This window comes from Aspergillus thermomutatus (genome assembly GCF_002237265.1).
Source record: "Aspergillus thermomutatus strain HMR AF 39 chromosome Unknown NODE_6, whole genome shotgun sequence".
Classification (NCBI taxonomy): Eukaryota; Fungi; Ascomycota; class Eurotiomycetes; order Eurotiales; family Aspergillaceae; genus Aspergillus; species Aspergillus thermomutatus.
This window is the reverse complement of record NW_020798054.1, coordinates 107889-132328: the sequence shown is the minus strand read 5'-3', so window position 1 is coordinate 132328 and position 24440 is coordinate 107889. Positions and strand designations below refer to the sequence as shown.

General features: G+C 51.1%; 11 protein-coding genes across 11 annotated transcripts; 7 read left to right on the top strand and 4 right to left on the bottom strand.

The window, feature by feature from the left end:
• Positions 1-2049: 2049 nt before the first annotated feature.
• Positions 2050-2919, top strand: CDV56_108863 (uncharacterized protein; the record flags this gene model as incomplete). The annotated part of the gene is made up of 2 exons (XM_026762482.1): positions 2050-2193; positions 2248-2919. 2 exons carry the CDS (start codon positions 2050-2052, stop codon positions 2917-2919), a joined length of 816 nt encoding a protein of 271 aa, XP_026618599.1.
• A 442-nt stretch (positions 2920-3361) lies between these two features.
• On the bottom strand, positions 3362-3997 carry CDV56_108845 (uncharacterized protein; the record flags this gene model as incomplete). The annotated part of the gene is made up of 1 exon (XM_026762464.1): positions 3362-3997. The coding sequence occupies one exon, from the start codon at positions 3995-3997 to the stop codon at positions 3362-3364; it is 636 nt and encodes a 211-aa protein (XP_026618598.1).
• A 2231-nt stretch (positions 3998-6228) lies between these two features.
• Positions 6229-6480, top strand: CDV56_108801 (carbohydrate-binding module family 14 protein; the record flags this gene model as incomplete). The annotated part of the gene is made up of 1 exon (XM_026762420.1): positions 6229-6480. The coding sequence occupies one exon, from the start codon at positions 6229-6231 to the stop codon at positions 6478-6480; it is 252 nt and encodes an 83-aa protein (XP_026618597.1).
• A 1663-nt stretch (positions 6481-8143) lies between these two features.
• CDV56_108754 (pyridoxal phosphate-dependent aminotransferase) lies at positions 8144-9319 on the top strand (the record flags this gene model as incomplete). Its single annotated transcript, XM_026762373.1, has 1 exon — positions 8144-9319. The coding sequence occupies one exon, from the start codon at positions 8144-8146 to the stop codon at positions 9317-9319; it is 1176 nt and encodes a 391-aa protein (XP_026618596.1).
• Positions 9320-9638: 319 nt separating this feature from the next.
• Positions 9639-10705, top strand: CDV56_108720 (aldo/keto reductase; the record flags this gene model as incomplete). Its single annotated transcript, XM_026762339.1, has 2 exons — positions 9639-9807; positions 9852-10705. 2 exons carry the CDS (start codon positions 9639-9641, stop codon positions 10703-10705), a joined length of 1023 nt encoding a protein of 340 aa, XP_026618595.1.
• A 758-nt stretch (positions 10706-11463) lies between these two features.
• Positions 11464-12895, top strand: CDV56_108666 (putative oxalate/formate antiporter; the record flags this gene model as incomplete). Its single annotated transcript, XM_026762285.1, has 3 exons — positions 11464-11803; positions 11852-11944; positions 11988-12895. The coding sequence occupies 3 exons, from the start codon at positions 11464-11466 to the stop codon at positions 12893-12895; spliced, it is 1341 nt and encodes a 446-aa protein (XP_026618594.1).
• Positions 12896-13344: 449 nt separating this feature from the next.
• On the top strand, positions 13345-14484 carry CDV56_108639 (DUF3431 domain-containing protein; the record flags this gene model as incomplete). The annotated part of the gene is made up of 1 exon (XM_026762258.1): positions 13345-14484. The coding sequence occupies one exon, from the start codon at positions 13345-13347 to the stop codon at positions 14482-14484; it is 1140 nt and encodes a 379-aa protein (XP_026618593.1).
• A 54-nt stretch (positions 14485-14538) lies between these two features.
• Positions 14539-16633, bottom strand: CDV56_108588 (high affinity methionine permease; the record flags this gene model as incomplete). Its single annotated transcript, XM_026762207.1, has 9 exons — positions 14539-14782; positions 14828-15080; positions 15125-15261; positions 15305-15573; positions 15621-15807; positions 15853-15928; positions 15973-16068; positions 16113-16352; positions 16402-16633. The coding sequence occupies 9 exons, from the start codon at positions 16631-16633 to the stop codon at positions 14539-14541; spliced, it is 1734 nt and encodes a 577-aa protein (XP_026618592.1).
• A 622-nt stretch (positions 16634-17255) lies between these two features.
• On the bottom strand, positions 17256-18628 carry CDV56_108543 (putative protein kinase; the record flags this gene model as incomplete). Its single annotated transcript, XM_026762162.1, has 2 exons — positions 17256-18019; positions 18058-18628. 2 exons carry the CDS (start codon positions 18626-18628, stop codon positions 17256-17258), a joined length of 1335 nt encoding a protein of 444 aa, XP_026618591.1.
• A 3016-nt stretch (positions 18629-21644) lies between these two features.
• CDV56_108444 (HAD family hydrolase) lies at positions 21645-22340 on the top strand (the record flags this gene model as incomplete). Its single annotated transcript, XM_026762063.1, has 1 exon — positions 21645-22340. The coding sequence occupies one exon, from the start codon at positions 21645-21647 to the stop codon at positions 22338-22340; it is 696 nt and encodes a 231-aa protein (XP_026618590.1).
• A 35-nt stretch (positions 22341-22375) lies between these two features.
• On the bottom strand, positions 22376-23788 carry CDV56_108404 (uncharacterized protein; the record flags this gene model as incomplete). The annotated part of the gene is made up of 3 exons (XM_026762023.1): positions 22376-23182; positions 23235-23541; positions 23652-23788. The coding sequence occupies 3 exons, from the start codon at positions 23786-23788 to the stop codon at positions 22376-22378; spliced, it is 1251 nt and encodes a 416-aa protein (XP_026618589.1).
• Between the last annotated feature and the right edge of the window lie 652 nt (positions 23789-24440).

Here is a 24440-nt window from a genome sequence, read left to right as displayed (position 1 = left end):
AGCTTCTATCCATAGACTCCCCTGTCCCTACGCTTTCAGGCTAGGGTGTTCGTTCCTGCATCCATTCAAATAGTATCCATGTACCAGTGATTGCGAAGCATGCCCTTATCAAGACTGAAATATCACAAGAGCCAGTGTGGTTCAAGCCGTCAACTCCATTGCCCATTCACGTTCAATACATATCTTGACCGCGAGAGAAATCGTACAGCGTCGAGGTTCCGCTGACGCAGTTCCCGCATGTAGTTCTTCTGCTCTGGGGATATATCGCGGACAACAGGAGGTGGGGTTTTGTCCATCATTTGCTGGATGCCGCAGGACATCATGAACAGGATACAGAGCCCCAGAATGGTAAGCATGACGATTAGAGTCCCGTGTCCGCCCTCGTTGGGGTCTTTGGCCATTGTGGTAGATTGGCCGTCCTTGATTCGCTGTGGAGGACAGTGAGCCGATTTGCTCTATATTGTCTGTTAAATGTTGCTGATTTCGACAACAAAACTGCCTTCTAGACGAATGAAATTGGCTTGATATTAGCAGATGAACGAAACAGCTCAAGAACTAAAAGATACCCAGTACCACAGTCAAAACTTGTAATTGCTTCAACGCTCACGCACAAACTCTGGTAGTAAGGAATGACATGGTTTTCAACATATGTACTTCCTCGAGTCCGGCGCAGAGAGACAAAGACGCGGCATGGCGGGTGGATGTTCCCGGCATATCAATCAAGACCTTCCTTGTCGATATGTTCAATAATATGAAGCATCTAGGCGGGTCCTTATGATATCTCCGCTCTTTCACCAATCTTAGAATCAGAATGCGGACATTGCTTGTATCGAGTTGGAGTCATTTAAACCCCTCAGGACTGATTAGCTGCAAGCAAGGATTATGCTTAGTTTGTGCACCGCCATTCGCTGATCATGACTCGCCCGCATAAAGCCACTCCTGAGGTGTCTCAGGTTGTTCACATCCATTCGTGCATCAGCAACCTCTGACTCGGTGACACCGAGGACCCTGTAGACTGGATCAAAGCAACTGAAAGTGACATATCGGGATGGTCACTGCGTGCCTGGTGCGTTCCCATTTTTAGTGTCCAATTCTATCCAGGCTGATTGCAGGGGCTTCGGTCAGTCGGTTTAGCCGTCATGTACGTTGCTACCTCCATTTTTAGTGCTTATCTATCCTTCAATTATGGAAATTGAAAATAGAAGTAGCGGATGCGAGAACTGATATTTGTTTGATCTCCCCCCTTATTTTCTAGCCCTAATTTTTGAACCTTGAGCTACCCGCCAAAGATATCCGATGTTGAATTCTCTCTGAAGTTCAGAAACTTTAGGATGCGGCTCAATGACCAAAGCCGATGGCTCGTCTAGTCATGGCAAGGAGTGTGTCACGACCGAAAGACTTTACCCGGATGTCTTTGATAGTGGTCCTTCCAGGGTGCTGTTTGACTGTTTGACTGCTCTCAGTTTGTCTCATTTTGGCAGAGACCAACTCCAGACATTGTGTATAGTGATGTTTATGAATGAAGACTGAACGCACTTCGAACTCGCCCGGATACGCCTTCTTTGATACAGGGCCTCGAGACCTGCGAGGCTCCCACGGTGGGACTACAGGCATACATATACTTTCTTTGTCCTTGTTTGTCAGAATGTCTTCGAGAACAATGTGCCGGTGACAGACTGGTTGGAGGTATATTTTCTTTGTTGCTGAAACACCACTTTACCTTTGACCATTCTCCAGGACAAAAGAGAATCACATCAAAGGTAGGACGGCTCTGTCTCACTTTGTGTCTTTGAGCCCTACCATCGTTCATTGGTTGCATCGTCGAGGAAGACAAGCCATCGACTCTTCTTCAATATCATCCGACGGATTCGACCTCAAAGACGGATGTTGCCGAGTCCGTCACTGCAATTTGACTCACTTTTCTTTGACACATCTCAGTGAAAGACGGTCGGGGTAATTGCCACGATGGATGATCCAAGTCGGCCTATATAAACCAGTTACACTCCAGAGAGATCGTTTCTTCCTCGAGAAATTCATCCATACAGCACGATGGCAGACTTCGAATTCAGACACCACGCAGCCAACAAGGAGTTGGTCTGCTCAATTTCCCGCCTTCTTAACGCCCATGGAATTCCCAATCTCCTTTGGGGCGATCTCGTCTTCAATCTCTACGGAGTACCCCTCAAAGTCTCGGTAAGTATTAACCCCCAGACTTACAGCTTACTCTTAACTAACCAACACCCGCAGGACTTCAGTTTCCTCGTCCCCGATGATCTGATCGATGAAGCGCGCGATGTCCTAGAGGCAGCCAAGTTCCCCCTCTGCCATCTCGGCCAGACATGCCACGCCATCCAGCCAAACCGCCCCGCCCCGCTCCCCTGCGCACACTTCAACATCAAGCAGAAAGGCGATCCAAACAGATGGTTCAGAGTAGAACTGCACAGAAAGTCCGATCTGCTCTGGAGGGCTCCGGAGATCCCAGCCTGCACTCCCGACGACGACGATCCGCACTACATGCTCGGCGACGATGCCAGGCTGCCAGAGTACTCGCCGCGAGAGCGTCTCGGCCGGATGGACCCCTCCGACTACCCAGTCCAGATACCGACGCCGAACCAGTACGCGGAGGCGCTGGCCATGCTCTACTACCGCGATGGGGTGCCGGGGCCGACCAACCGGGGAGGCTACTGGTTGGATTTACAGAGCGAACTTGTCCAGACGGGGCTTGTGCAGCTGGACGACCTGCCTCCGCGCATTAAGCGGCACTATGAGCTGGTGCTTAAGGCGGACATGAAGACGGTGCGCAGTTACAGCGAGGAAGTCGCGGGGCAAATGAGAAAGGAATTCGAGCTTCCGCTCCGTCTGCTGCCGCTTGATACGGATACGTTTGAGCCGGCGGCGGCGGTGGAGGGGTTTCTTTAAGGAGACATAGTTGGATATGTTGCAGATTGTGTTTATATGTAACAGTTTGATTTAGTTGACCCAAGTCATTCACTATGATGTTGATTATGGTATTTGCCCGCTGATTCTCTTCTAAGCGATAGGGCTTTTATACAGGAACTGCTCAGCACCTTTCTCTCACATACGGAAAGGTTAATCAACAGGAAGCCGCGAAATGAACCTCGACAACAGCGATTCACTCTAGAAGAACGTCCAGGCTTCCCAAATACGCGGTTGAACGGATTCATCCATGGTAGACACAGAGGATATATTAAGATTAAATCATAGGATGGTCGTAAGAATCGTAGATGAGAATGGAAGGAACGGCAAAACAGACAAGCGCGTCCTGAACCTGAAAGCCTGTGATAACGTACCACAGACGTATAGGCCCGAATCTGAGCAGGACATCTGAATAATATCCCATCTAGATGATCCATTGCACCACCCCTAATCCAAAGATCGTACCAACGAGCCCCCTCATAATATCCCCGTTCGAAACCGCCAGCTGAACTGCCGCATTGGAGGTATTTGCGCTCGCTGCACTCGAGGTCGTCGAAGACGCACCGCTCGAGGTTCCAGAGGTCATTGTCGCAGCTGGGCTTGTCGCCGCTGTCGTCTGAATAGTCATCGATTCGCCGTCATCGCTGCCACTCGTCGAGGCTGTCTGACTCGGCGAAGTCGGGAACGTCGTGGCAACTCGGCTGACGGATTTCCCTGTCGTGGCGGTGGCCGAGGTTGTCGTTGACGAAAGACTCACGACCTTGAAGCCGAGCAGATCCTGGGAAGATTCCTTGGAGAAGACATCGGTCGCCATGCCTGCTTGCTTGCCGGAGCACTCGTTGTTCGTGAAGAGGAGCATGTTGATACCCTTCTCGCCCTGAGAGTCAATCTTGAACAGATGGCCCTTGGGGTTATCGATCACGATACAGTCGCTGGGGCCATGGCCCGATTGGCTCTGCTCTTTGTTGTCGGAGTCGGTCCATGTTATTTCCCATGCTCCTGTGGAAGGAAACAGAGAGAGTGTGGAGATTGCCAGAGGAAGAAGAGTCGACCACTTCATTTTGGCGTGTTATAGAGTGGATAGTGGAGAGGACGTGGTTTTGGTGGAAAGTTGACAATCACAAAACGCAGACGAAGATTGTTCGGTCCCGCTGAGCGTGTCCTCCGTTTCTTATGATCAATCCCCACGGGCCTTTTGGTGCAGTCTCGATTTCTCGTTTCCCCAATTCTGGGGCTGGACGCGCAGATCCTCGTATTCGATACACAAAGAACCAGTCAAGACGGAAGCACGCAGCCACCGTCCTTGGCAGAGAGCCATAATGTTTGACAGATACAAGCCAAGGCTGCATCAGGAACAAGGCCAATATCCCTGGCGAATGGCAACAAAGAAATGCTAGGAGTAATTTCGTTCGACCCTGATGGCTGACTTGGCGTGGAGGTTCGCTTGCTGCAAGAAGCGGGAAGTGTCAATTGATTCCAAGGGTGTCGATCGAATATTCGGCCAGGTATGGCGAGATACTGAAGTTGATGATAAATATCTATGAAGCACTGTCAAAGTGTAAAGGGGGCCAGGATTTTTTCGTAGATAGATAATATGGAACGACGAGGATATCATCGCGTGCTCCGTACCTTGCTGACATTTAAGATCCATGACTTCGAATTACTACAACCTCATAACCAGATCTTCAGCCTCATAACGGACAGCACTGATTTGCATGGTGAAGCCAACTGGGAGAGCCATTTCTTCATCCCACGGAGAAGTATTCCACAATCAAGCACTGGCTGATGCGGGAGACCAAGGCTTGTTTGCGTGCAAAAACGCAGGATCAGCAGCTACCCTGTGTTGACCTTGACTATTCTAATGTGTTAGCTCCAGTCTGAACGTCGTCATTGAAACCAACCTGGCGTTTTACCAAGAGTGCATCTTACAGTGGCATGGTGAAGAGAGTAGGCCGAAGTCAAACTCAGCCTACTTTGGAGTATTGATTTACGCTCCATCATGGAATGAGTCGTCGACGAGCCAATAACGTCATGTTATCCAAAAGTGTTCATGTACGCGTCTATATATGTGGTTCTCTTGAATTAGGATTGAGTCGCAACCCTGCAACATCAGGTATTCTCACGATTTGTTGTGGATGGTAGAAGGTAAAGAGACAAGGTGTTCGCATTGATAGACGCACATACTTGTCAATTGATGATAATGCCTAGTTCGACTACCACCTGCTTGACCAGAAGCATATGGTAGTGGGCAATAGAGCTTACTGAGGGCTCGTGAGAAAAAAACGTTCAGGATTGCCGATGGCAATCGCGTCACTTTCTTTGCCAGGAAGGCAATCAATTGCTACAACATGGTGAGTTAGTGTCTTGAACTCGGATTCAGCAGCTAAATATGAGAGAGATTTGTTTTCAGAAATGAGCACAGGGATAGAATGAAGGTGTATGGCTTCGGGAGTTGTTCTGCATTCCAACATTCCGCAGTGCGGCGTCCCTCATCCCTTCCATTCACTCTCGGCAAGAACAACATCTCCAGTACTCAATTAATAGTTGACCGTACAATGAACAAATTGCTGCATAGATTGTTGCTAGTTATCATAAAGCAATATCGAAAGCAAGTCAGGTTGTGTAGGGAAGTAAGCCATCGCAGCACAAGACTCCAAGTCAACTATCGACTCGGTAGCGAACATATTTCCTCGTATGGAACTCTTGATTCCTGAGCTCTGTCATGAATAGAAATCCATATTAATATGCCCAGAAGCCACGTGGAAGAAGCCCCCGGAATCCTGGGCCCATATCAATGTCCAGTTGTCAATGGATGTTCCGAGAATAGTCCCCATCGCATTCCGGTACGTTCTCAGATGAAACGATCAATCGCTTGCATTATATGCTTACTTTTCTAATAAAGTTTAATGCTGGGAAAATCGTGCCATAGCGCAGCATCAGCCTGCCTTCACCGAGGTGTATACGAAGACAGTTACTATCTGCCATGTCAGGCTTCGCCTGCGGAAGGTCAATTGCATGTCAATATAGCACGTCCTAAGTACCGTTTTCTGCATCTTCATAGACGCAGGAAAAGGTATAAAGTCGGCTCAATGGTCGTGACCATCAGCTCATTCAATCATCATCAAGTCAATCTCCACAACCTCAGTTGAGAATTAAGATATCAATCTTCCAAGATATTGTCCACCAACTTACTCCTGTTACCTCTTCGAATCACATACTCACCAGGTACTTTCCATCTATTCAAACCATACATCTATCAGTCACTAAAATTAGCCCAGACAACCCTCCAAAATGCAGTTCATCTACCAAGCTCTGTCCATCCTGGCAGCCTCTCTTCTCTTCTCGTCCGCCACCGCTCAGTGCAACGTCGGCCAGGCATGGCCCGATTCTACTGACTGCCACAACTTCTACGAGTGCGCTTCCGGAGGCACCCCCGTCCTCAAGACCTGTGGCCCCGGTACTGCCTACTGCCCGACGACGGGTGTCTGTGTCTACGAGCAGAACATCGCCAGTTGCTTCCACAAGGGTCATCACTCTGAGTAGACTTTGTATCTTACTAGGAGTCACTCATGTCAGAGCAGGTTCGGTGCTATACAACACATACATGTATAACCATATTGCATTGGGAGACTAGCGTTTGCTTTTGTTTTCTTTTGTGGGATTGCGTGGTCTGGATGGGAGGCATACCCGTTATGCTAGAGCTGGAGGATAGAGCCCAGTTGTGTCATTAGAACCGTCTTGACGTTGATTCTAACAATCGAGGGATTTATATCATTTCTGCGTACATGCTAGCGGTACAGTCTCGTCTTTGCCCTTCTTATATTCCTCAAACAGCAGCTTCACATGTTGGCTCTGGTAGATAGAGCTGTAGAGCTGCTAATGCGTAGCAACTGGACTTGAAGACGATATCATGCATCTTACGAATGAATAGCTCGAGGGTAAGTTGACGAAAGATCTGCTACGCGGGATATCCAGAGTACAGTCGTCATCCTGAATCTAGTATATCAGGTGCAAAAGACATCATGTGGATTGAAGGATTAACACTTGAATACAAGACATGACAACCACTTTAATGGCAATTATGGGAACTTCTCCGGGCCGAATAATTGCCAGTCCTCTCTCTGGCTTGAGAGCTGTGCATGCATCAGGATTTTCCGGACATCAAATTAAGCACGGCGCACCTCATAACAACCAAACTTGTTTCCCACCGGATCGCAAAACTTCATAAAAGAATCGAATGAGCTCTTAGTCGTCTTCGCCTGAATGGTGCTCCCACCTAGCTCGTGAACCTTCTTCTCCATCTAACCAGATCAGCATGTGTCTCCACCACGCAGGTAGCTGCAGGTCACCATCCCAAGGGAATCAACAATATAATAGACAGTCACCGCATAAGCCACAGACTGTTCCACTACGGCTACTGGGCTATCTTGAGACAGTTTGATGATTGCTCCAGCAAGTCTGCAATACAATCAGCTGCGCAAAGCGCACTCCCAGGAGAGGAATAATCACTTCTGGGATCAAAGAAATTGAAGTGCCGTATCTGAGCTCGATCCTCAGTCGCTTCACCATGTACCGGTCTCCATTCCCACGATGGGAATATAGAGGCATAGAATGTCGATTTGTCGTTAGCGGGACAGCTTTCCCTGGCTCTGGTCAGACTGACTTTGAGCTTCTCTACGTTCTGGGCTGGTATCTGCATAAAGCAGGGCCTGCTGTCTGGGGACGGATGCCAACTTGAATACAGTAGAATTGTATGTTTCGAAGGGAATGAACAACACGACGCATCCTTATATTGATGTGTTCCCAGATGTTTAGGACTTGGGCTGTAGGGCAAAATCTAAGCTCTATAAGGTATACCACTTCGTATCCGGGCTTCGGGCCAGCCAAAAGCTGCACCTGTCATTCTCCAGATATGAGTCACTGCCCCCTCGATGATTATGATAGGGAGTTGCAGTGACCGTCCAATACCGCCAGTATAATTCCCCATATACTTGAAGAGAATGCTACGACATTTGATAACCAGGACGGACATCCTATACATACTTGATGACCTGAAACGTTGCGCTTGTCAGCAAATGCAAGCAAGTGGATTCTGAAGTGCGGGGTCCTCAGTATATAACTTGACACCTCTTCGGCCATTCATGCTACCTGATTCACAATCATCCAGGCTTCAAACATACGCCTTCAGGTCTTAATCGCTAACAACATGCCTCGTACTCGCCCCCGACGACTCGACCACGTTCAAAGCATCGGTGTCGACCAGATGGCGCAAATCGCCGATGCAGCCAGCAACGACTACCTACGCCTGGAAAGCCTGGATGTCAACATCCCTCCCGATCCAGAGGCTCTTGCTTACACCAAGCGCGCTGTCACCGACGATCCGTGTAACAGTTACCTCCCATTCACCGGCAAAGCGCGTCTGAGAGACGCCGCTGCCAGACACGTCTCGCAGGTGTCTGGCATGGCATATTCCGGCGAGCGTAACTGCGTTATCTCCGTGGGTGGGCTATCAGGCATCCTGAACGTTCTGCTGGCAACCATTGAAGAAGGCGACGAGGTGATATTGACGGATCCGACATACCGGGGCCTCATCAATCGTGTCTTGCTCACTGGCGGCGTCCCCAAGCTTGTGCCCTTCACCTTCGAGCCGGGGAAGGAGTGGAGACTAGATCAAGCTGCACTGCGGGCGGCTGTTACCGATCGGACTACTGCGATGCTGCTCATGTCACCGTCGATGCCGAGCGGGGGCTATTTCACCCTGGAGGACTGGACCCTCATTGCGGAAATCTGCGTACAGAAAGACCTGCTTCTTATCCTGGACGCTGCAATGGAGCGTCTGGTCTTCGATGCGCGGCCGGTGATACACCCAGCCAGCTTGCCTGGCATGTTCGAGCGGACAGTCACCGTAGGCTCCTCGGCGAAAGAGCTGCGGATGATCGGATGGCGTGTCGGCTGGATCGTTGGACCAGAGAACCTAATCAGGGACATTGCGGCTGTCTCTATGGCCAATGTCGTCGTACCTGTGGGTATCGCTCAGGAAGCAGTCGCCGTTGCACTCGACAGGTCTCCAGAGACTATGGCGCCGTATGTGGCTGAACTGCAAGCGCGCCGTGATCTTGTCGTCGCGGAACTCGACGGATTGCCCGTTGGCGTTCCGGCTGGTGGATGGAGCCTGCTTCTCCGTGTGAGCGACTTCGGGCTGGACGGGAGCACCGCGTCGAAGCGTCTGCTGGGACAGGGGGTGTGCGCAACTGCAATGGATGGATGGGGAGAGGTGCATGGCAGCCAGTACATCCGATTTGTTTTCTCCAATGAGTCCACTGAGAGGCTGAAGGGGCTGGGTGTCAAAGTCCGGAAAGCGTTGGATATTCCGAGTGACTAGCGGTACTATCGGAGCAGTAGTGCCTTTACTCAATGTTCACTGAAGACAGTTATACACATTTCCACGCATAATTCTGATAGAGTTTGGCTAAAGTTTACAGATGTTCTCCACCAGTGCGGAAATAAGACATATAAATCCGTTGATGACATTCTTCTAGCCATGAACGGAATTAAAACTGGAGCTTGTCTCCACTGATGTCACTCCGCAATCAGGCTTGCCTGCCATGCTCAAAATATAAAGGACCTTAGGTAGACGGCCCAACATCCTAATCACATTGTAAGGTACACAATCCGCTGCAATAAATTAGGCAAAATACATCATGCCTACCCTTCCAACTCGTCCCCTGGGAAAGAACGGCCCTCAGGTCCCCCGACTCGGCTTCGGATTGATGGGATTGAGTGTCTTCTACGGCTCTGCCAAACCCGACAATGAGCGCCTTGCCTTGCTTGATGCTGCATACGAACTTGGCGAAACATTCTGGGACAGCGGTAGGCCGTTCACCTACTTATATGGATCTGACTAACATAGATAGCCGACATGTACGGCGACAGCGAGGACCTCCTGGGCAAATGGTTCAAAGCCAATCCCTCCAAGCGAGACGACATTTTCCTCGCAACCAAGTTCGCCAACCGCGTAGGAACCGACGGCCAACGGTTCGTCGACTCCTCGCCGGAATACGTCCGCGAGGCGTGCGATCGCTCACTTGCCCGGCTCGGCATCAGTACCATCGACCTCTACTACTGCCACCGGCTCGACCGCAAGACGCCCATCGAGAAGACCGTGCAAGCAATGGCACAGCTCAAGGCCGAAGGGAAAATCAAATACCTCGGTCTGAGCGAATGCAGCGCGGACTCCCTGCGACGGGCGCACAAGGTCCACCCCATCACCGCCGTGCAGATGGAATATTCTCCCTTTGCGCTGGAGATCGAGAGTCCGCAGTACAGACTGCTTGAGACGGCGCGGGAACTCGGCGTTGCGGTCGTGGCGTACTCCCCGCTGAGCCGGGGTTTCTTGACTGGCGCCATTACCTCGCCGGACGACTTCGAGGAGAACGATTTCCGCCGGCTTTCGCCGCGGTTTAGCAAGGAGAACTTTCCCAAGAATCTAGCGCTCGTTGAGAAGCTCAAGGCGGTTGCGGCGAAGAAGAATGTCACGGCGTCGCAGTTGACGTTGGCTTGGTTGATGGCGCAGGGCGACGATATCTTCCCTATTCCGGGAACCACCAAGGTCGAACGTTTGAAGGAGAATCTGGGAAGCTTGAGCGTCGAGTTGTCCGCGGAGGAAGAAAAGGAGGTTCGATCGGCCTGCAATGCGGCTGAGGTTGCTGGCAGTCGCTATCCCGAGGTCTTTTCGGCGTCGTGTTTTGCGGATACTCCTCCTCTATAGTAGCTTACTATGTATATAGGGTGTTGATTGGTGTCATATCATATCTCCCATATATACATTGCCATATCGTACACCATAGCATGGGGATTCTCCCAGCAGTTGTAAGGGGGCTGAGGATGGCCTTTTAGCCCTATCCAGGCAAAAAGATACTCAAGACCGAGAGTCGTTAGACATGAAGTTCCCCTCAGCCGTACTGATTTCTAACCTTGGATAAAATGCGGCAGAGTGGACTCTTATCGGGTCATGCGCTCATCCCTGAGAACACAACATGAGACAACAGACGTGAACGCATGGGCCGCATGTCTAGGTACTGGTTCTTTATTGGACAAGCGAGTGATAGCATATCAAGGGCAAACAACCTTTGCCTTCAGAAAAAAGGTGACTCGGGATCTCTCCGGGGCGGCAAATGCCGACTTGATAGACGAGATGTGGGGCGTAGAAAGCGAATGAACGACTCTACAAATGGAGAATGAAGTGGGCATTTCAATCTCTGCTTCTGGCTAATCGGTGATGTCTTGGCAGTCTTGCAAACAGATCCTCTTTCGGGTGATTCTGGTTGACCTTTCCTTCCTTTTAGACTTCTCTCGTCCGAATGATCTGCCGGGTATCAGAAATCCGAGGTGACCCAACCCTTGATATATAGGAATAAGATAGCCATCCAATGAATGGGATCAGACATCCCTTGACTTTACACGTATACGTTTACTGGTGATTACCGAACTTCTGACGGTATTGCGGATCTCAACACCCGTGAAGAGATGAGTCGGGATATATCCGAATGCCGCGCACACTATGTAATGGATATGGCGGTTTTCGAAAAACGATCAATCAGCCTGTACAAGCGCAATATCCAGACGAAAGGAGAAGAAATTTCCAATGATCCTATCGACGAGAAGTTCCCCGAGGGGGGACTTCGGGCCTGGCTGGTAGTACTCGGAGCATGGTGTGCGATGATCCCAGGGATGGGTCTTTTGAATACAATAGGGGTGCTGCATGCATGGACAGCCGAGCACCAGCTCGCGGGATACTCTGCCTCGAATATTGGGTGGATCTTTGGCGCGTACAGTTTCTTTTTGAACTTTGGCAGTGCGCAGGTTGGTGTGTACAGGCATCGCCTTCACCGGTTATCCTTTCTAATGCTTATAGGCCCCATCTTTGACAGCCGTGGCGTGCTTCCAGTTGTCCTGCCAGGGTCTATTGGCATTGTGTTGGCCATTTTCTTCTTCAGTGAGAGTACAGGTACGTCTCCTGTCCCGTAACCAGGCAAAGCTGACAGCCACAGAATACTACCAAATCTTCCTTTCCTTCAGCGTTCTTGGCGGCATCTCCTCCTGCTGCCTCTTCACTCCAGCCATCGCAGCAGTCGGCCACTGGTTCAACGTTCGTCGCGGTCTGGCCACGGGGATAGCCTGCACAGCCGGCGGACTGGGCGGGGTCTTCTTCCCCTTGATCATTCTGTACGTCGGCCCTACGCTCGGATTCACCTGGGCACTGCGGATTATCGGGATCATCTGCTTCGTGCTGTGCACGCTCGCCTGCCTTTTACTCCGCACCCGACTTCCGCCTAACCATCAAGCCGGAATGGCGATCGACTTCAAAGCCCTCCGTGATCCCAAGTATGCAGCTACCACCCTCGCTATCTGGCTGGTGGAGTTTGCCGTCTTCATACCTTACACCTACATCTCCTCGTACGGACTACATGTCGGCATGGACCCATCTTTCTCGTACAAGCTGGGCGTTTTCCTGAATGTCGGCGCCATCCCCGGCCGCACGTTCCCGGGGTTCCTTGCTGATCGCGTCGGACGATTTAATGTCATGGCGTTGACGGCGCTAGTATGTGCAATATCTACGCTGGCGCTGTGGTATACTGCCGGTGATAATAGCGCAGCCATCATCGCCTATGCGACGTTCTTCGGGTTCTGGAGTGGCGCGGCGATTAGTTTAACCCCGGTGTGTATCTCGCAGGTTTGTCGGACAGAAGACTATGGGAAGCGCAACGGGACGACCTTTACGCTGGTGAGTCTGGGGACCTTGACGGGGATCCCTATAGCGGGTGCGATCCAGGAGTATAACCAGGGGGAGTACGGGGGGTTGATTGTGTTTGGAGGGGTGTTGTATCTGGCGGCATTTGGGGCATTTGTGATTGCCAGGGGAGTTGCGGGGGGATGGGGACTGAAAACTAAATTTTGATCCCTTGTTGCTTGTGTTATATACTACTTGATCATCCAGAGTAGCTTGACGCTATACATTGCACCTTCCAGATCAGGAAGGTTTCTAGAAGCCTTCTGTCCAAGACACGACTAGCCTATTGCGGTTAGTCTGAGTCAGAATGGCCCAATCAGAGAGCTTCTTTCTGGCTTGGCGAGGCTTGCATGAGCTTGACCAAGTACCTGTTCTATCAGGAAATGAACAATTGAATAGTAGATTCCTCTAGTCCGTAATGGACAATATCAAGCCTGCCAAGTCATCCAATTGGCCGAGGTTACATCTTCACGATCTGTGGGCGTCTTGTAGAGGTTGGAATGAGGCTGTGCATTGCCGCCGGTCATAGGCTCAAGCCATCGGATCACCCGGAATGAATTATCCTAACAGACATGAGACATCCTTCCTACCTATACAATGGACGATAGACCACCCTCATGAGACGCAAAACACTGCGCTCTCTCTTCCACCTCGCGGTGCTCGGGGGTATTGCTCTACTCCTCTTCCTCAACCGCCCATCCTCCCGCATCAAGACCTTCCCATGGACGCACATCCGCTACAGATCCCCCTCCCCCATCCCGGCCTCCCGCGGAAAATGCCCCGGCCTCGACAAAACCACCAAACCGGCCCTGGTCGTCTCGCGCGTCAGATCAGACGGTGACCCGTCATGGCTCGACGCTCTCTCCAAATCCTACCACCTCTGCATCTACACCGTCGACGCACCCGATCCCACCTCGCACAACCTGCAAGTCCCCGCAAACCGCGGCCACGAGGCAATGGCCTACCTCACCTTCCTGATCGACAACTACGACACCATTCCCGCCGCAGGCGCAGTCTTCGTGCATGGCTCGCGTTACGCCTGGCACAACGATCACCCAGCGTACGATAACGCCGCTCTCCTCGCGTCGCTGAACGTCCCCGCCGCGCTGGAACAGCACGGGTACCATAATCTGCGCTGCGACTGGAGCCTGAGCACGTGCTCGGCCTCGGCGGCGCCGCAGGGGAGCCTGGAGAATCGGTTCCAGTCCGTGCTCGAGCCGTGGAGTGCGCGCGCGGCGTCGGATACGGCGCTCCCGGGGGCGCTGGGGGTGTTGTTTGGCGGGGAGGAGCGGGAGGGGTACATGCGTGCGAAACTGGGGCGGAACGACGCGGTGAGGGCGCAGTGCTGTGCGCAGTTTGTTGTCGGTCGGGAGAATATCCGGCGCCATTCGCGGGGGGAGTATGTCGCCCTGCGGCAGTGGCTGCTTGATGGGATGGGGACCGGTCCTCGGCGAGGGGGAGCAGCCCCGGCGGATGACCGTGTCGCGGGCCGGATTCTGTCGTATGTATGGCATATCCTGTTTCTGGGGCACAGGGTTGATCCGGAGCATCCGTTGACTGGGGGTGGGGGTGTGGATTTGCAGCGGTTGAATGAGCAGGCGTGCCCGAGGGCCGACGAGTGTTATTGTCGCTTGTACGGACGGTGCAATCTGCCGCATTGTACGAGTCCAGGGAGTTGTCGGGGGCAGTATGTGTTGCCCAAGCATTTGAAGTTACCGGCCGACTGGGGAGAGACCCATTCACAGTCGCCTAAATGAAAGAGAACGCTGATAGATAAAACCCACTTGTATATGAATAAGTCTAACGTCTCACTATATGCCAATTTCATGCTTGACATTGACGGCCGTACTAATAGCCTCAGACTCCCTGACTCGCTCTCTCCCCGTAGCATCGTGCTCGGCGTCCCAAGCCTTCAATTGATCTTTAGGAACCTTGACCAACTTGTGCGCCGTCGCCCCATCCTCCATCTGCAGGATAATCTGCCGGAACGCATATCCGCCCAGCCGCGGCAACAACTTGATGTAAATGTAGTAATACACCCCACAGATCCCAATACTATATCATCAGCATCTTCACTCGGTAGAAACAGGCAGAACTTACATTCCCAAGCCCACCGCACAGTACGTCGCATACCAGAAACTCACATCCCCTCCATTGGCCCCCGTCGTTGGCGGATACCACGGCGCAACAAGCATGTACAGATTGGAGAGGACGGAGAACCCGACCACCACGTCCCAAGCCTTGTACCCAGAGGACGGAATATTGTGCTGTTTGCGGTGACGACGGGTCAGCAATAGCCCAATGGCGAGGAATAAGGCGAATGCGTTGCCGGGGTAGACGCCCAGATCCACGACTGCCAACGTCAGTCAGACTTCACCTGTCAGAGAGGGAACGAACCGAAATTGAAGGCGTCACCGGCCGGCGGGGCAAGGATCATGAGGACGGTCAGGGCCCATTTCAGCGCGTAGGGGCCAAGTGGTGTTCCGAACGGACGAGTCGAGGTCCAGAACTCGGTGAATGGAAGGACTCCTTGTCTGGTCTTGTCAGCGAAGTTCAAGTCATGCCATGTACACTTACCTTCCACATTCTCTGAGTAGACGGGACTGCCCGATGAGAACCGCAAGCAGATTCCCGAATGCGCTGAGACAGATCAAAAAGTTCAGGGCTCTTGACGCACTGCTCGTCCCGAAGACCTTCTGGAAGAAGATACTCGCCGCCACGACCTTTGAGCCCAGGATCTCTTCTTTTGTCGCTGCGGAGAAATAGGCGATGTTGGCGAGCATGTACAGGGTTGCTACTAGCAGGAGGGAGAGCGGAGCGCTCCACCGTAGTGTTTTGACTGGATTCTGCTGGTAATGAGTCTCAATAGCTGAAGCCCAAAGCATAGACATACCTTGACTTCGTTCACCACGTTGAATGCGTTCTCGAATCCCGCGTACGAGAAGGCTACCTTGACCAGTGCGTTCGTGGCTCCATACACCGAGGCCGAGGAGCTACCTGCAAAGGCGTCGCGAAAGTTGGCCTTGGGATCTTCGATCTTGGTGTGGCCCCCAAGGACAACTAGGCCGGTAATAGCGATACTAAACCGTGTGAGTTTCTGAGTTTCCATGGAATGCCAGACATACAAGACTAAGGTGACGAGTTTGACGAAACCGATTGCATTGGCGAAACGCAGCGACCACTTTGTGTTGAAAGCCAGGACTACATCGTTAGTATCCTTACATCGACGCTATGCGATATCTCACCTAGTACTGCAACGCTGTACGAAGCCACAGCGACACCCTTGAGCTTCCACGGGGTGGACTGCGCCTCCGCCAGTCGGAAAAGATACTGCGCGAGGACTAATCGGTCAGATATACACCGTATTCGTCACTTTATCACATACCAATCGCGTTACTACTGCTAAACGAGAACAAAACTGATTGCATTGCAAAGACAGTCGGCAGAAAATACTTTGGCCGCGGATACGCCTGTTCGAGGTAAACCACCTCTGATCCGGACCGACTGGGGAAATACGAGGAAAACTCCAGATAGACTGCCAGTGAGCTACCGGCCATGAAGAATCCAATGACCCAGTAGAACAGCGCCAGGCCAACGGACCCGGCGCCTTTGAGGACAGTTGACGCTGCGCCAGTCAACTCCAGGTATTGAATCACAAGAGACGGAAGACATACGGGTGGAAAAGACACCGGTTCCGATCATCTTGCTGAGGTTGAGGAAGATGACTGTAATCCAACCGACCGAGTATCCCAGCGGTGAATTGACTTCAATCGGCGCACCGCTGGCCTCTTGGTAGGTCGGCAGAGATGAGTTGGCACCGGCTTGAGCAGTGTAGTGTAGGTCGCCACTGCTGAAGCTCGAAGCATCAGATCGATCATTTTGCTCGGACTTGGGTTGGAACCCCATTGTAGATGGATTGAGGATCAGAAGACAGATCAGAGGTGTGCTATGCAGGCTATCATTGAAGTAGGAGGTCGGACTATTTATCCCTTGATGAGATGTAACATAATAGGGTGCTCATCACCTGGCACAATGACGTGATGCTGTACGACCTGATATCGGTAGAGCATCTAGACTATTATGTAGACTGTCCTCGAAACTGTAAAACTTGAGACTATTCCTCTTGAGACTCCGCCCAATGTATGTTGGTCTCTTGGTAGCCCTTGACAATGCGCCTGAGTGCTGCATTATCAGTCGAAGTGATATCAGTTTACGGAGTGCTGAGAACATTCACTTGGCATATCTTCTAAAGACTCCACAAATAACAAGAAACCCCGTTTGCCTAGGTGAATTGCATGATTGCAGGGGGTGATGGTAGCATGAGGGGTCTACCACGAGGGAGAATGTCGCAATCCGCACGATCTTTTAGCATCAACCATCGATATTAGCACAATGACATTCTCGGAAGCCATTGACAGCTCATGCAAATGTATAATCGCCATCAAACTGTGGTACGAGAATAACCGAATCCTAAGGAAACAACTTCGTAACTCTATAAACATGCAGCGCTTCTATGACTTCAGTCCCATCACATACGAAACCATTCATGTTCTAGCGCTTCTGCCGCAGTCAACCGGTGGCTAGGCTCATACTGTAGAATCTTCTTCAACAGACCCGCTAATTGCTCAACCTCTTCGGGGGGTATCTCTCTGCGAAACTCTTCCCCTGGCCCTAAGTCACGATAATGCAACCCTCGTCGTAGAGCCCACTCTATTGAACGGCGCTCAGACAGTCTGTCCGATTGTCTCTTGGACAGTGCGTCAACCATGACCGCTCGGCCGAGGGAGTCCGGTTCATCTTTGAAAAACTCCTTCCTGCGCTTCCAAGCAGTAGACCACCATGGTTCTGGCAATGCACCAAGCATCGTAACCATGTAGAAGAGGTGGCTATCAATATCGTCATCGAACATGTCGAAGAGTTTTCTACCCGTTCGTATCTCGAAGAGGGTGCAGCCGAGTGCCCAAAGGTCACATCCAGCTCCCGGTGTATTCTCTAAGAGGAGTTCGGGAGGCCGATAACTCTCGGGGATACCAAGCTCCTCTGGTGGGTTTGTGACATCGTAAGCCTCCCCAAAGTCGATCACAAGGATCTGATCTACGATGTACGGCAGCGGAACGTTGCGAAAATTAGCCGGACGGACGAGATATTTGGGTGCGGTAGGGTCGGAGGGAGTCTCCCCTGATTCAGTGAAAACTTCTACCTTGACGGGGTCTCCCAGGATTTTGAGTACTTCATCCTCTGGCAATCCGTCAAGGCCCACGACCTTTAGGAGAATGTTCGACGGCGTGAAGTCTGATCATCCTGGAGGGCGATGCGTGCTGGAAACTGACCTCCATGGCATATGCCATGACTATGCAATGCGGCCATGGCTTCCGTAGCTTGTCGAGCTATTTTCCGCAAACTTCTGTCTGGGTCTTCGAATTGCTGGGCTATGAGAGAGACCCGCGGTCCAGCCACTGGATAAACAAAGCAGAGGTGTGACCCCTTTGGCCCTTCAATCCGAAATTGATCAAACGGAAGGCAGATGTGATTTTCCAATCCGACTTCTCGAAGCCGTTCCACGCGAAGCTCCGGGCAGTCGTCTTTGGAATAATCCGCCATAAGAACCTTAAGAGCCACATATTGGGGTATTTCATTGCGCAGGACTTGACACAACCACACATTGGCGAACCCCCCGCTACCTAGCTTGTGAATAACCCGATATTCGCCTTCTCGACCTAGGTGATCCCCAAGATGAACAACATGATGGCCACCAGGCTCGTAATCCCAGATTTTCTCCAGTCCAAATGGTGCCTTCTCGATGCGCAACCCATTCAGTGGCCGGTCGTCATATTCTTCCTCCGACTGGGACAAGACGGGAGATTCAGGCGCGTAGTCTCCCTGATCTGAGTCATCTGACATTGTGGGCGCTGGATGTCCTGACTCGTTGAGTGTATTAGACATGGATCTCCTTGAGATTAGGAAAGCCAGAGGTTTAAGTACGTATCCACGACCTCCCATTTGTCTTCCACAGTAGAAACCACATACACTGGCGACAAAAAGTTGATCAGCAAGAAGTGGAGAGGCGGGGCAATGTCGTAGGGATAATCGACATGGGACCACAAACTAAATTGGGGCCAGGATATAGAACGAAGCGGTACACCATCCGATTGGAAACTAAGCTGACATTGTCATTGCTTCTGCCTATAAAGTGCCATGGCCTGATAGGAATAGATCAATCAATCATAGATAGAACGACGAGAACACGGATTCGTGGAGGACGCTGCTACACTCGTGCAGACCCCACGTCACTGTCTACATGGGCAGATCCGCACGGGTCTATGATTATGAAGGTCATCTATATGTTCAGTACTCTAGAACACAGAGAAATGTTTCTGTCACTCTGGCAAGCCCATGTGAACGGCGCATACCTCCAGGCGGCTCCAACCAGAGCTCTGGGACGCGAGAACCGGGGAACAGCTTCGCTTCCGTTGGAACTCCTCTTATTTGACTGCATAGGCCGCTCGAACTCATAGCCGTTCTTATTGGATCTTGTGAGCTTCCCATTTCTATTCCCCGTTCCCTTGATTGCCTTGCCTTTGCCAGAGTGTTGTTCATATGCTATATCCTATTAGTGTACACTTCAGTTCCAGCTGCGCGGACTTATGTTCTGAAAGCATCGTATTAACCCAATATACTTGACTCAGCTTAAGCTTCAAAGCTTCTGCTGCGATATAGGGAACCTTTCTATCTGAATGTGGTAGTTCATATAACTAATGGATTGTTGAGCATTCGCTGACGAGCTTGAGGTGCCGCGATGTATTCAGGTATTGTGGGTGGATCTATACATACCGTCTCACACCCATAGATGCTAGCTTTATACGATAATAGGAATTAAACTTGTCTTTCAAGCTTGACTCCGAAGTCATCAACTGTGTAGGGAAAACGGCTTTTCATCCCCTCAGGCACACCAGCTTGAGAACTATCTATGATAGTAAGACGAGACAACCATCAGGAACATTTTGCTCGAAAATAGCAATGAACTTCTGCCCTCTCCAGACTTTATTAACCAGAAATGGTACCTCTAGGATGTGCAACATTGTGGCGACAGATTCATTGCTCCAGACAGTCAGACATTCATTGCATCTCAATATGCTATGTCTGCCTGGGGCGGACAGGACAAGGGAAACATTCAATCGTAGTCAAGACTAAGAGTAGTTACAAAGCTACTTCTCAGGTGACCCATGTGATGCTGAAGGAGCATTATATTCAAGTCTGATGTGACAAAGGCCAGTGCTCCACACTATTAAGCAATAGATCCACCTGGAAGAAGAGGGATTTGCCCTTGCAAAGAAAGAGACATTCACTTCTTTCTGCATTCTTCCCGAATTATCCGCAATTACGATATAAAATGGAGACTTAGTCCTCCCCAAAACCTGGTATTCTTCAGCTTCACATGGAAACCAGCCACTCTTCCCCACCTTATACTAGTATCTGTGCCTGTTATGCTCATAGCTATGGCGGATCACGCTGGTATTGAGGCGAATTCAAGCCTGATACATATACACTTTGTCACTATGCAAGACTCAGGACACCTGAAAATACCAGCAGCTATTGATTCAGTGTTGGCAACTGGGGTTGGATATACTCCTTCCCGTTTGTATGAAACATGAAGCTATACACATCATGACCCACTCGCTACTCCTACCCACTAATAATCAAACATACTAATCGCCTCGATTCAAACTCTGCTGTCTCCAGATGTCACAATCATTCAACCCTACACACTCCGGCCAACCATATACTAGAGCAAGCGACTGTGTCGTCTAGTCCAAGAAGGGTCTGACTCCCACCTTCCTGCCTTGCACTCCATTGTCGCTACAATATGCCTGGATGCTCATCTCTCTCACCGATTGACATACAGACCCCTAGATGCAGACGACGATCCCGAAGGTCGATCACTTAGGATTTCATGGATCCTAATCAGCCTCAGAGGGGGATTGCGGCATACCTTGCGTCCTACACAACACAGTAGGAAACGTTTCAGAATGAGATGCGCTAGTGGCGTAAGGACAAATGGGCATGGGAAATCAAGCTTCTCACTATCTACTCGAAACCCACCCGCAAATTGTCAACCCCGTATCAGAAGACGATCTCACCAAGATCAACGAGGATATGGAGGCCTACATAGCGGATGACACAATGGCAACATTGATGCCTTTCATATGGGCACCATGCTAACTGAACCAAACAGTATCTTGGACGCAAGATATTGCGTGTGAAATCCTCCGTCCATGGCATGGACATCCGAAGGCGAGACCTGTGCAGGAAGTATCGATTTTCATTTGGTTAGTCTGCGCATTCGGTCAGTTCCCTGAGACTATTGTTTATTCTCTGTCACCCTCTTCCTCTAAGCATCTCATCTAACACGGCTCACTGTATAGATTCTCGACATTGGCCATCTGTACATCGTTTACTTCATCACCGACTACGCTTGGGTGCCCGGGCGTCTGGCAACCCCTGAAGAGCGGGAGTTGCCCGCAGGGGGGCCCAATCCCGAACTGTGGCCAGTGCCCTAAATGTCCTATACACAGTAGGCTTAGTTCGATCATCATCAATCATCTACTATTTCTACTAGCTAGAAATGGTTGTCTGGACACCTTTTTAGCCGAGTGGTTTGAGTGCAGTTGACATCATATCCATAAGCTGCTGACGGGCCTGGGCTAGAGTAACAAAATATCATGGACATGATCTCCTGTCTGTATCGGGAAATGCCGATATAGGATCCACTATCTTTAAATAGCCTCGGCCCCTGAGAATTTAAATCAACAAACGGCCCACATTCATGACTCACAGTCACATTATCCCCAAATTAGTGACCTACTCATTCTACAGGAGCATCATTTCCGTTCTGTTCAACAAAGATACTGAGACTACAATGACAGACCTGGTCATCTTCGACTTCGACGGCACAATCTTCGACACCCGCGAAGCAATCCAACATGCAGCAACCCTAACCTTCACCACTCTCCTCCCCACCCACGAAATCCCCCGCTCCAAAGCCCGCCGGCTGATGTCCACCGGCGCCGGCCTCCCAGAGACCTTCCTTGCCCTCCACCCAGACCCCGCAACCTTCGACGAGGAAACATGGGTCACGACCTACCGCTCCCTCTACGCGACGCACGAGGAGAAATTCACCAGCCCGTTCCCGGGTCTGCGAGAACTTCTAGCGGGGCTTCAGTCGCGACGGATCCCCATCGCGATCGTGAGCAACAAGGCGGTCCCCGCGATCAAGGCGGCGTTGGAGCGAACGGGGGTATTGGAGTTCGTCCCCGAGACGCTCATCATCGGAGATCGGACGCCGGGGTCGAAGAGGAAGCCGGACCCGTCGAGTTTCACGGAGGTGCTGGTGCCGAGGTTGAAGACGTTATACGGGGAGGGGTTCGAGCTGGACGCGGCCAAGGTGCTTATGGTTGGCGATACGATTACGGATCTCAAGTATGCGCGCAATATCGGGGCGAGGGTATGTTGGTGTCGGTTTGGGCAGGGCGACAAGGAGGAATGCGAAGCGTTCAAGGCGGATTATGCGGTGGATTCGTTGGCTGAGGTTCTTGATATCGCAGTGAAGGAATAAGGTCTGAAAGCGATAAGTTGAGGTATAGGGTCATACTAAACATATGCCAAGTGATATCCACAGGCGCTCGCCGGGAAGCGAAGAAGCCTCAGAACCCGGGGGCCGGTGCTGTGCTCTAGATACATGCAGATAGCCTTGCATTCGCCCCGAATCCTTCCCTCTACCCAGGGCTGCCATTCGGACAGTGTACACATGAGGCCCATCCACTGCGCCAGTATCAACAGTGCAGGCGGGTCCCTCTCCCTCAGCAGTGTAAGAAAATTATTCTCGAGTCGGCCCATGAAAGTCGCGCATTGAGAAGCATTCTTCATGTTGTGTTCCAAAACGAATATAGCAGCCAGAATTCTGAGAGGCTCATAGTACGGATTCGTTAATGCCGTGGTCGAGTCATCAATCCCACACAAATCGGCCAGGTCAGGATCAAGCCCATCACGGCCTTGGGTAACACCCTCGTCGTACAACTGTACCTCTTCCTGGTGAGTTTGCTGAAATGCCGATGCCCAGATGCTGGACTGCATGTGCGGCGCCGCGAGTTTGATGATGATGCGCAGGCCGCTCTGCAGGCAAAGCCAGTTCATTGCTCCGGGTGCGTTCGACAGAACCCAGGAGTCGGTAGGCTCAAAGCGATCGGGACAGAGGGATGTGATGCCCATGAACATGCAGGTCGACAGCAGGCCGTCGACAGTTTGTGGGGAGATCTTAGATGAAAGCGCGGCTTGATATGTCTGGATGGCTTGCTGCCAAAAGTAGGTTTCTGCAAGTCGCCAGGTTTGATTCTGTGGACGGATCCGGCTGAGGTGGAGGCTGCCGACGCCTAGGATTGTGTACATTAGATGGGGACTCTAAACACATCAGTACTGCTTGCAAAGTGTTTCTGGTATATAAGGGCCTCACTCCAAACGCCACTTGAATCATATCGCTCTTCATGACGTGCCGTATGGAAGGATGGCCAATGGTGTCGGTTGAATAGTTCATGAAATGCTGAAAGGCTACAACGGTCATCGGCTGAGCGAGGTTGCTGTCTTTGAGGGCGCCAATCTCGAGACAGCCAGAGTCCGTCGCCAAAGCCTGGTTGACCTTTAATTCGATATCCTTTAGCGATAGAGAGAATGCGGCGCCATCCGGTTTTTTCATCTCTTGAAGGTCCTGACTTTGGGGGAAGGCGCCATAGCTACAAGAAACACCCAGCTTCTCGCATCGCCTGCAAAAGGGCCGAGTTTCATCGCACTGTGTACCGGAATTGTGAGATACACATTGTGTACTCTGCGGTTGCTTCTTACTTTTACTCTGCGCCGCTTACAGGTGACGCACCCGGTTCGCGACTTCTTATGCGGTCGTCGAGCATGATATGGTGGTGACTGGGGTCGGTCAGGAGGCGGTAGACGGAACACGCTCTGCCACGAACGGATATCGACAGACTTGGAGCTGATAACCAGAATGGTAGCCATATTGTTGCTCTAGGTGTGAGAAGGGTAAATGGATGATTCCATCCCAGCATCGCCACAATCCTCAGTCGTCGATCACGTGGTATGAATACGAGGTACCAATTCTCCATCTGAGTGGATCATCTCATCCTCATTTTGCAGAATAGTCGCTTGCAAGTATGTCGGTTGTCTCTAAAGTTAAGCTTGTTGTTCGGTGTCATAAGAATATCTGTTCTCTTTTTCTCAAGCCTGCGATGCATTGTCTGCAGGCAAAATATGTCCTTTACCAGAGCGTCGTCATCACCATGGGAGGCCTTACATAGCTTATGACCTCTTATTATCTCTGATTGATCATCATTGAGAATTAGGAGAACCGTGAGCTGCATAATCGCCCAATCAATGGCTATCCGAAATATGTGGGATATCTAAGCGCCCATGTTGGCCCGTCATGGCGCTATTTATGTATATTGTCAGATCCCCGCAGTGCGAACTCGAGGAGTAATGGATATATCTCTAAATCCAATCTGTCGCTATTGCTTCGAAACGGACGCTGTTCTGTCTCTTGCCTCCTCTGTCAATGTCAAGGTGTTGCAGACTTTGTGAGACTAAAAACCCTCGAAATGACTACATTGGTCAACATAACGAGCTACTTCAACCGAGGGCCACTAACCACCAC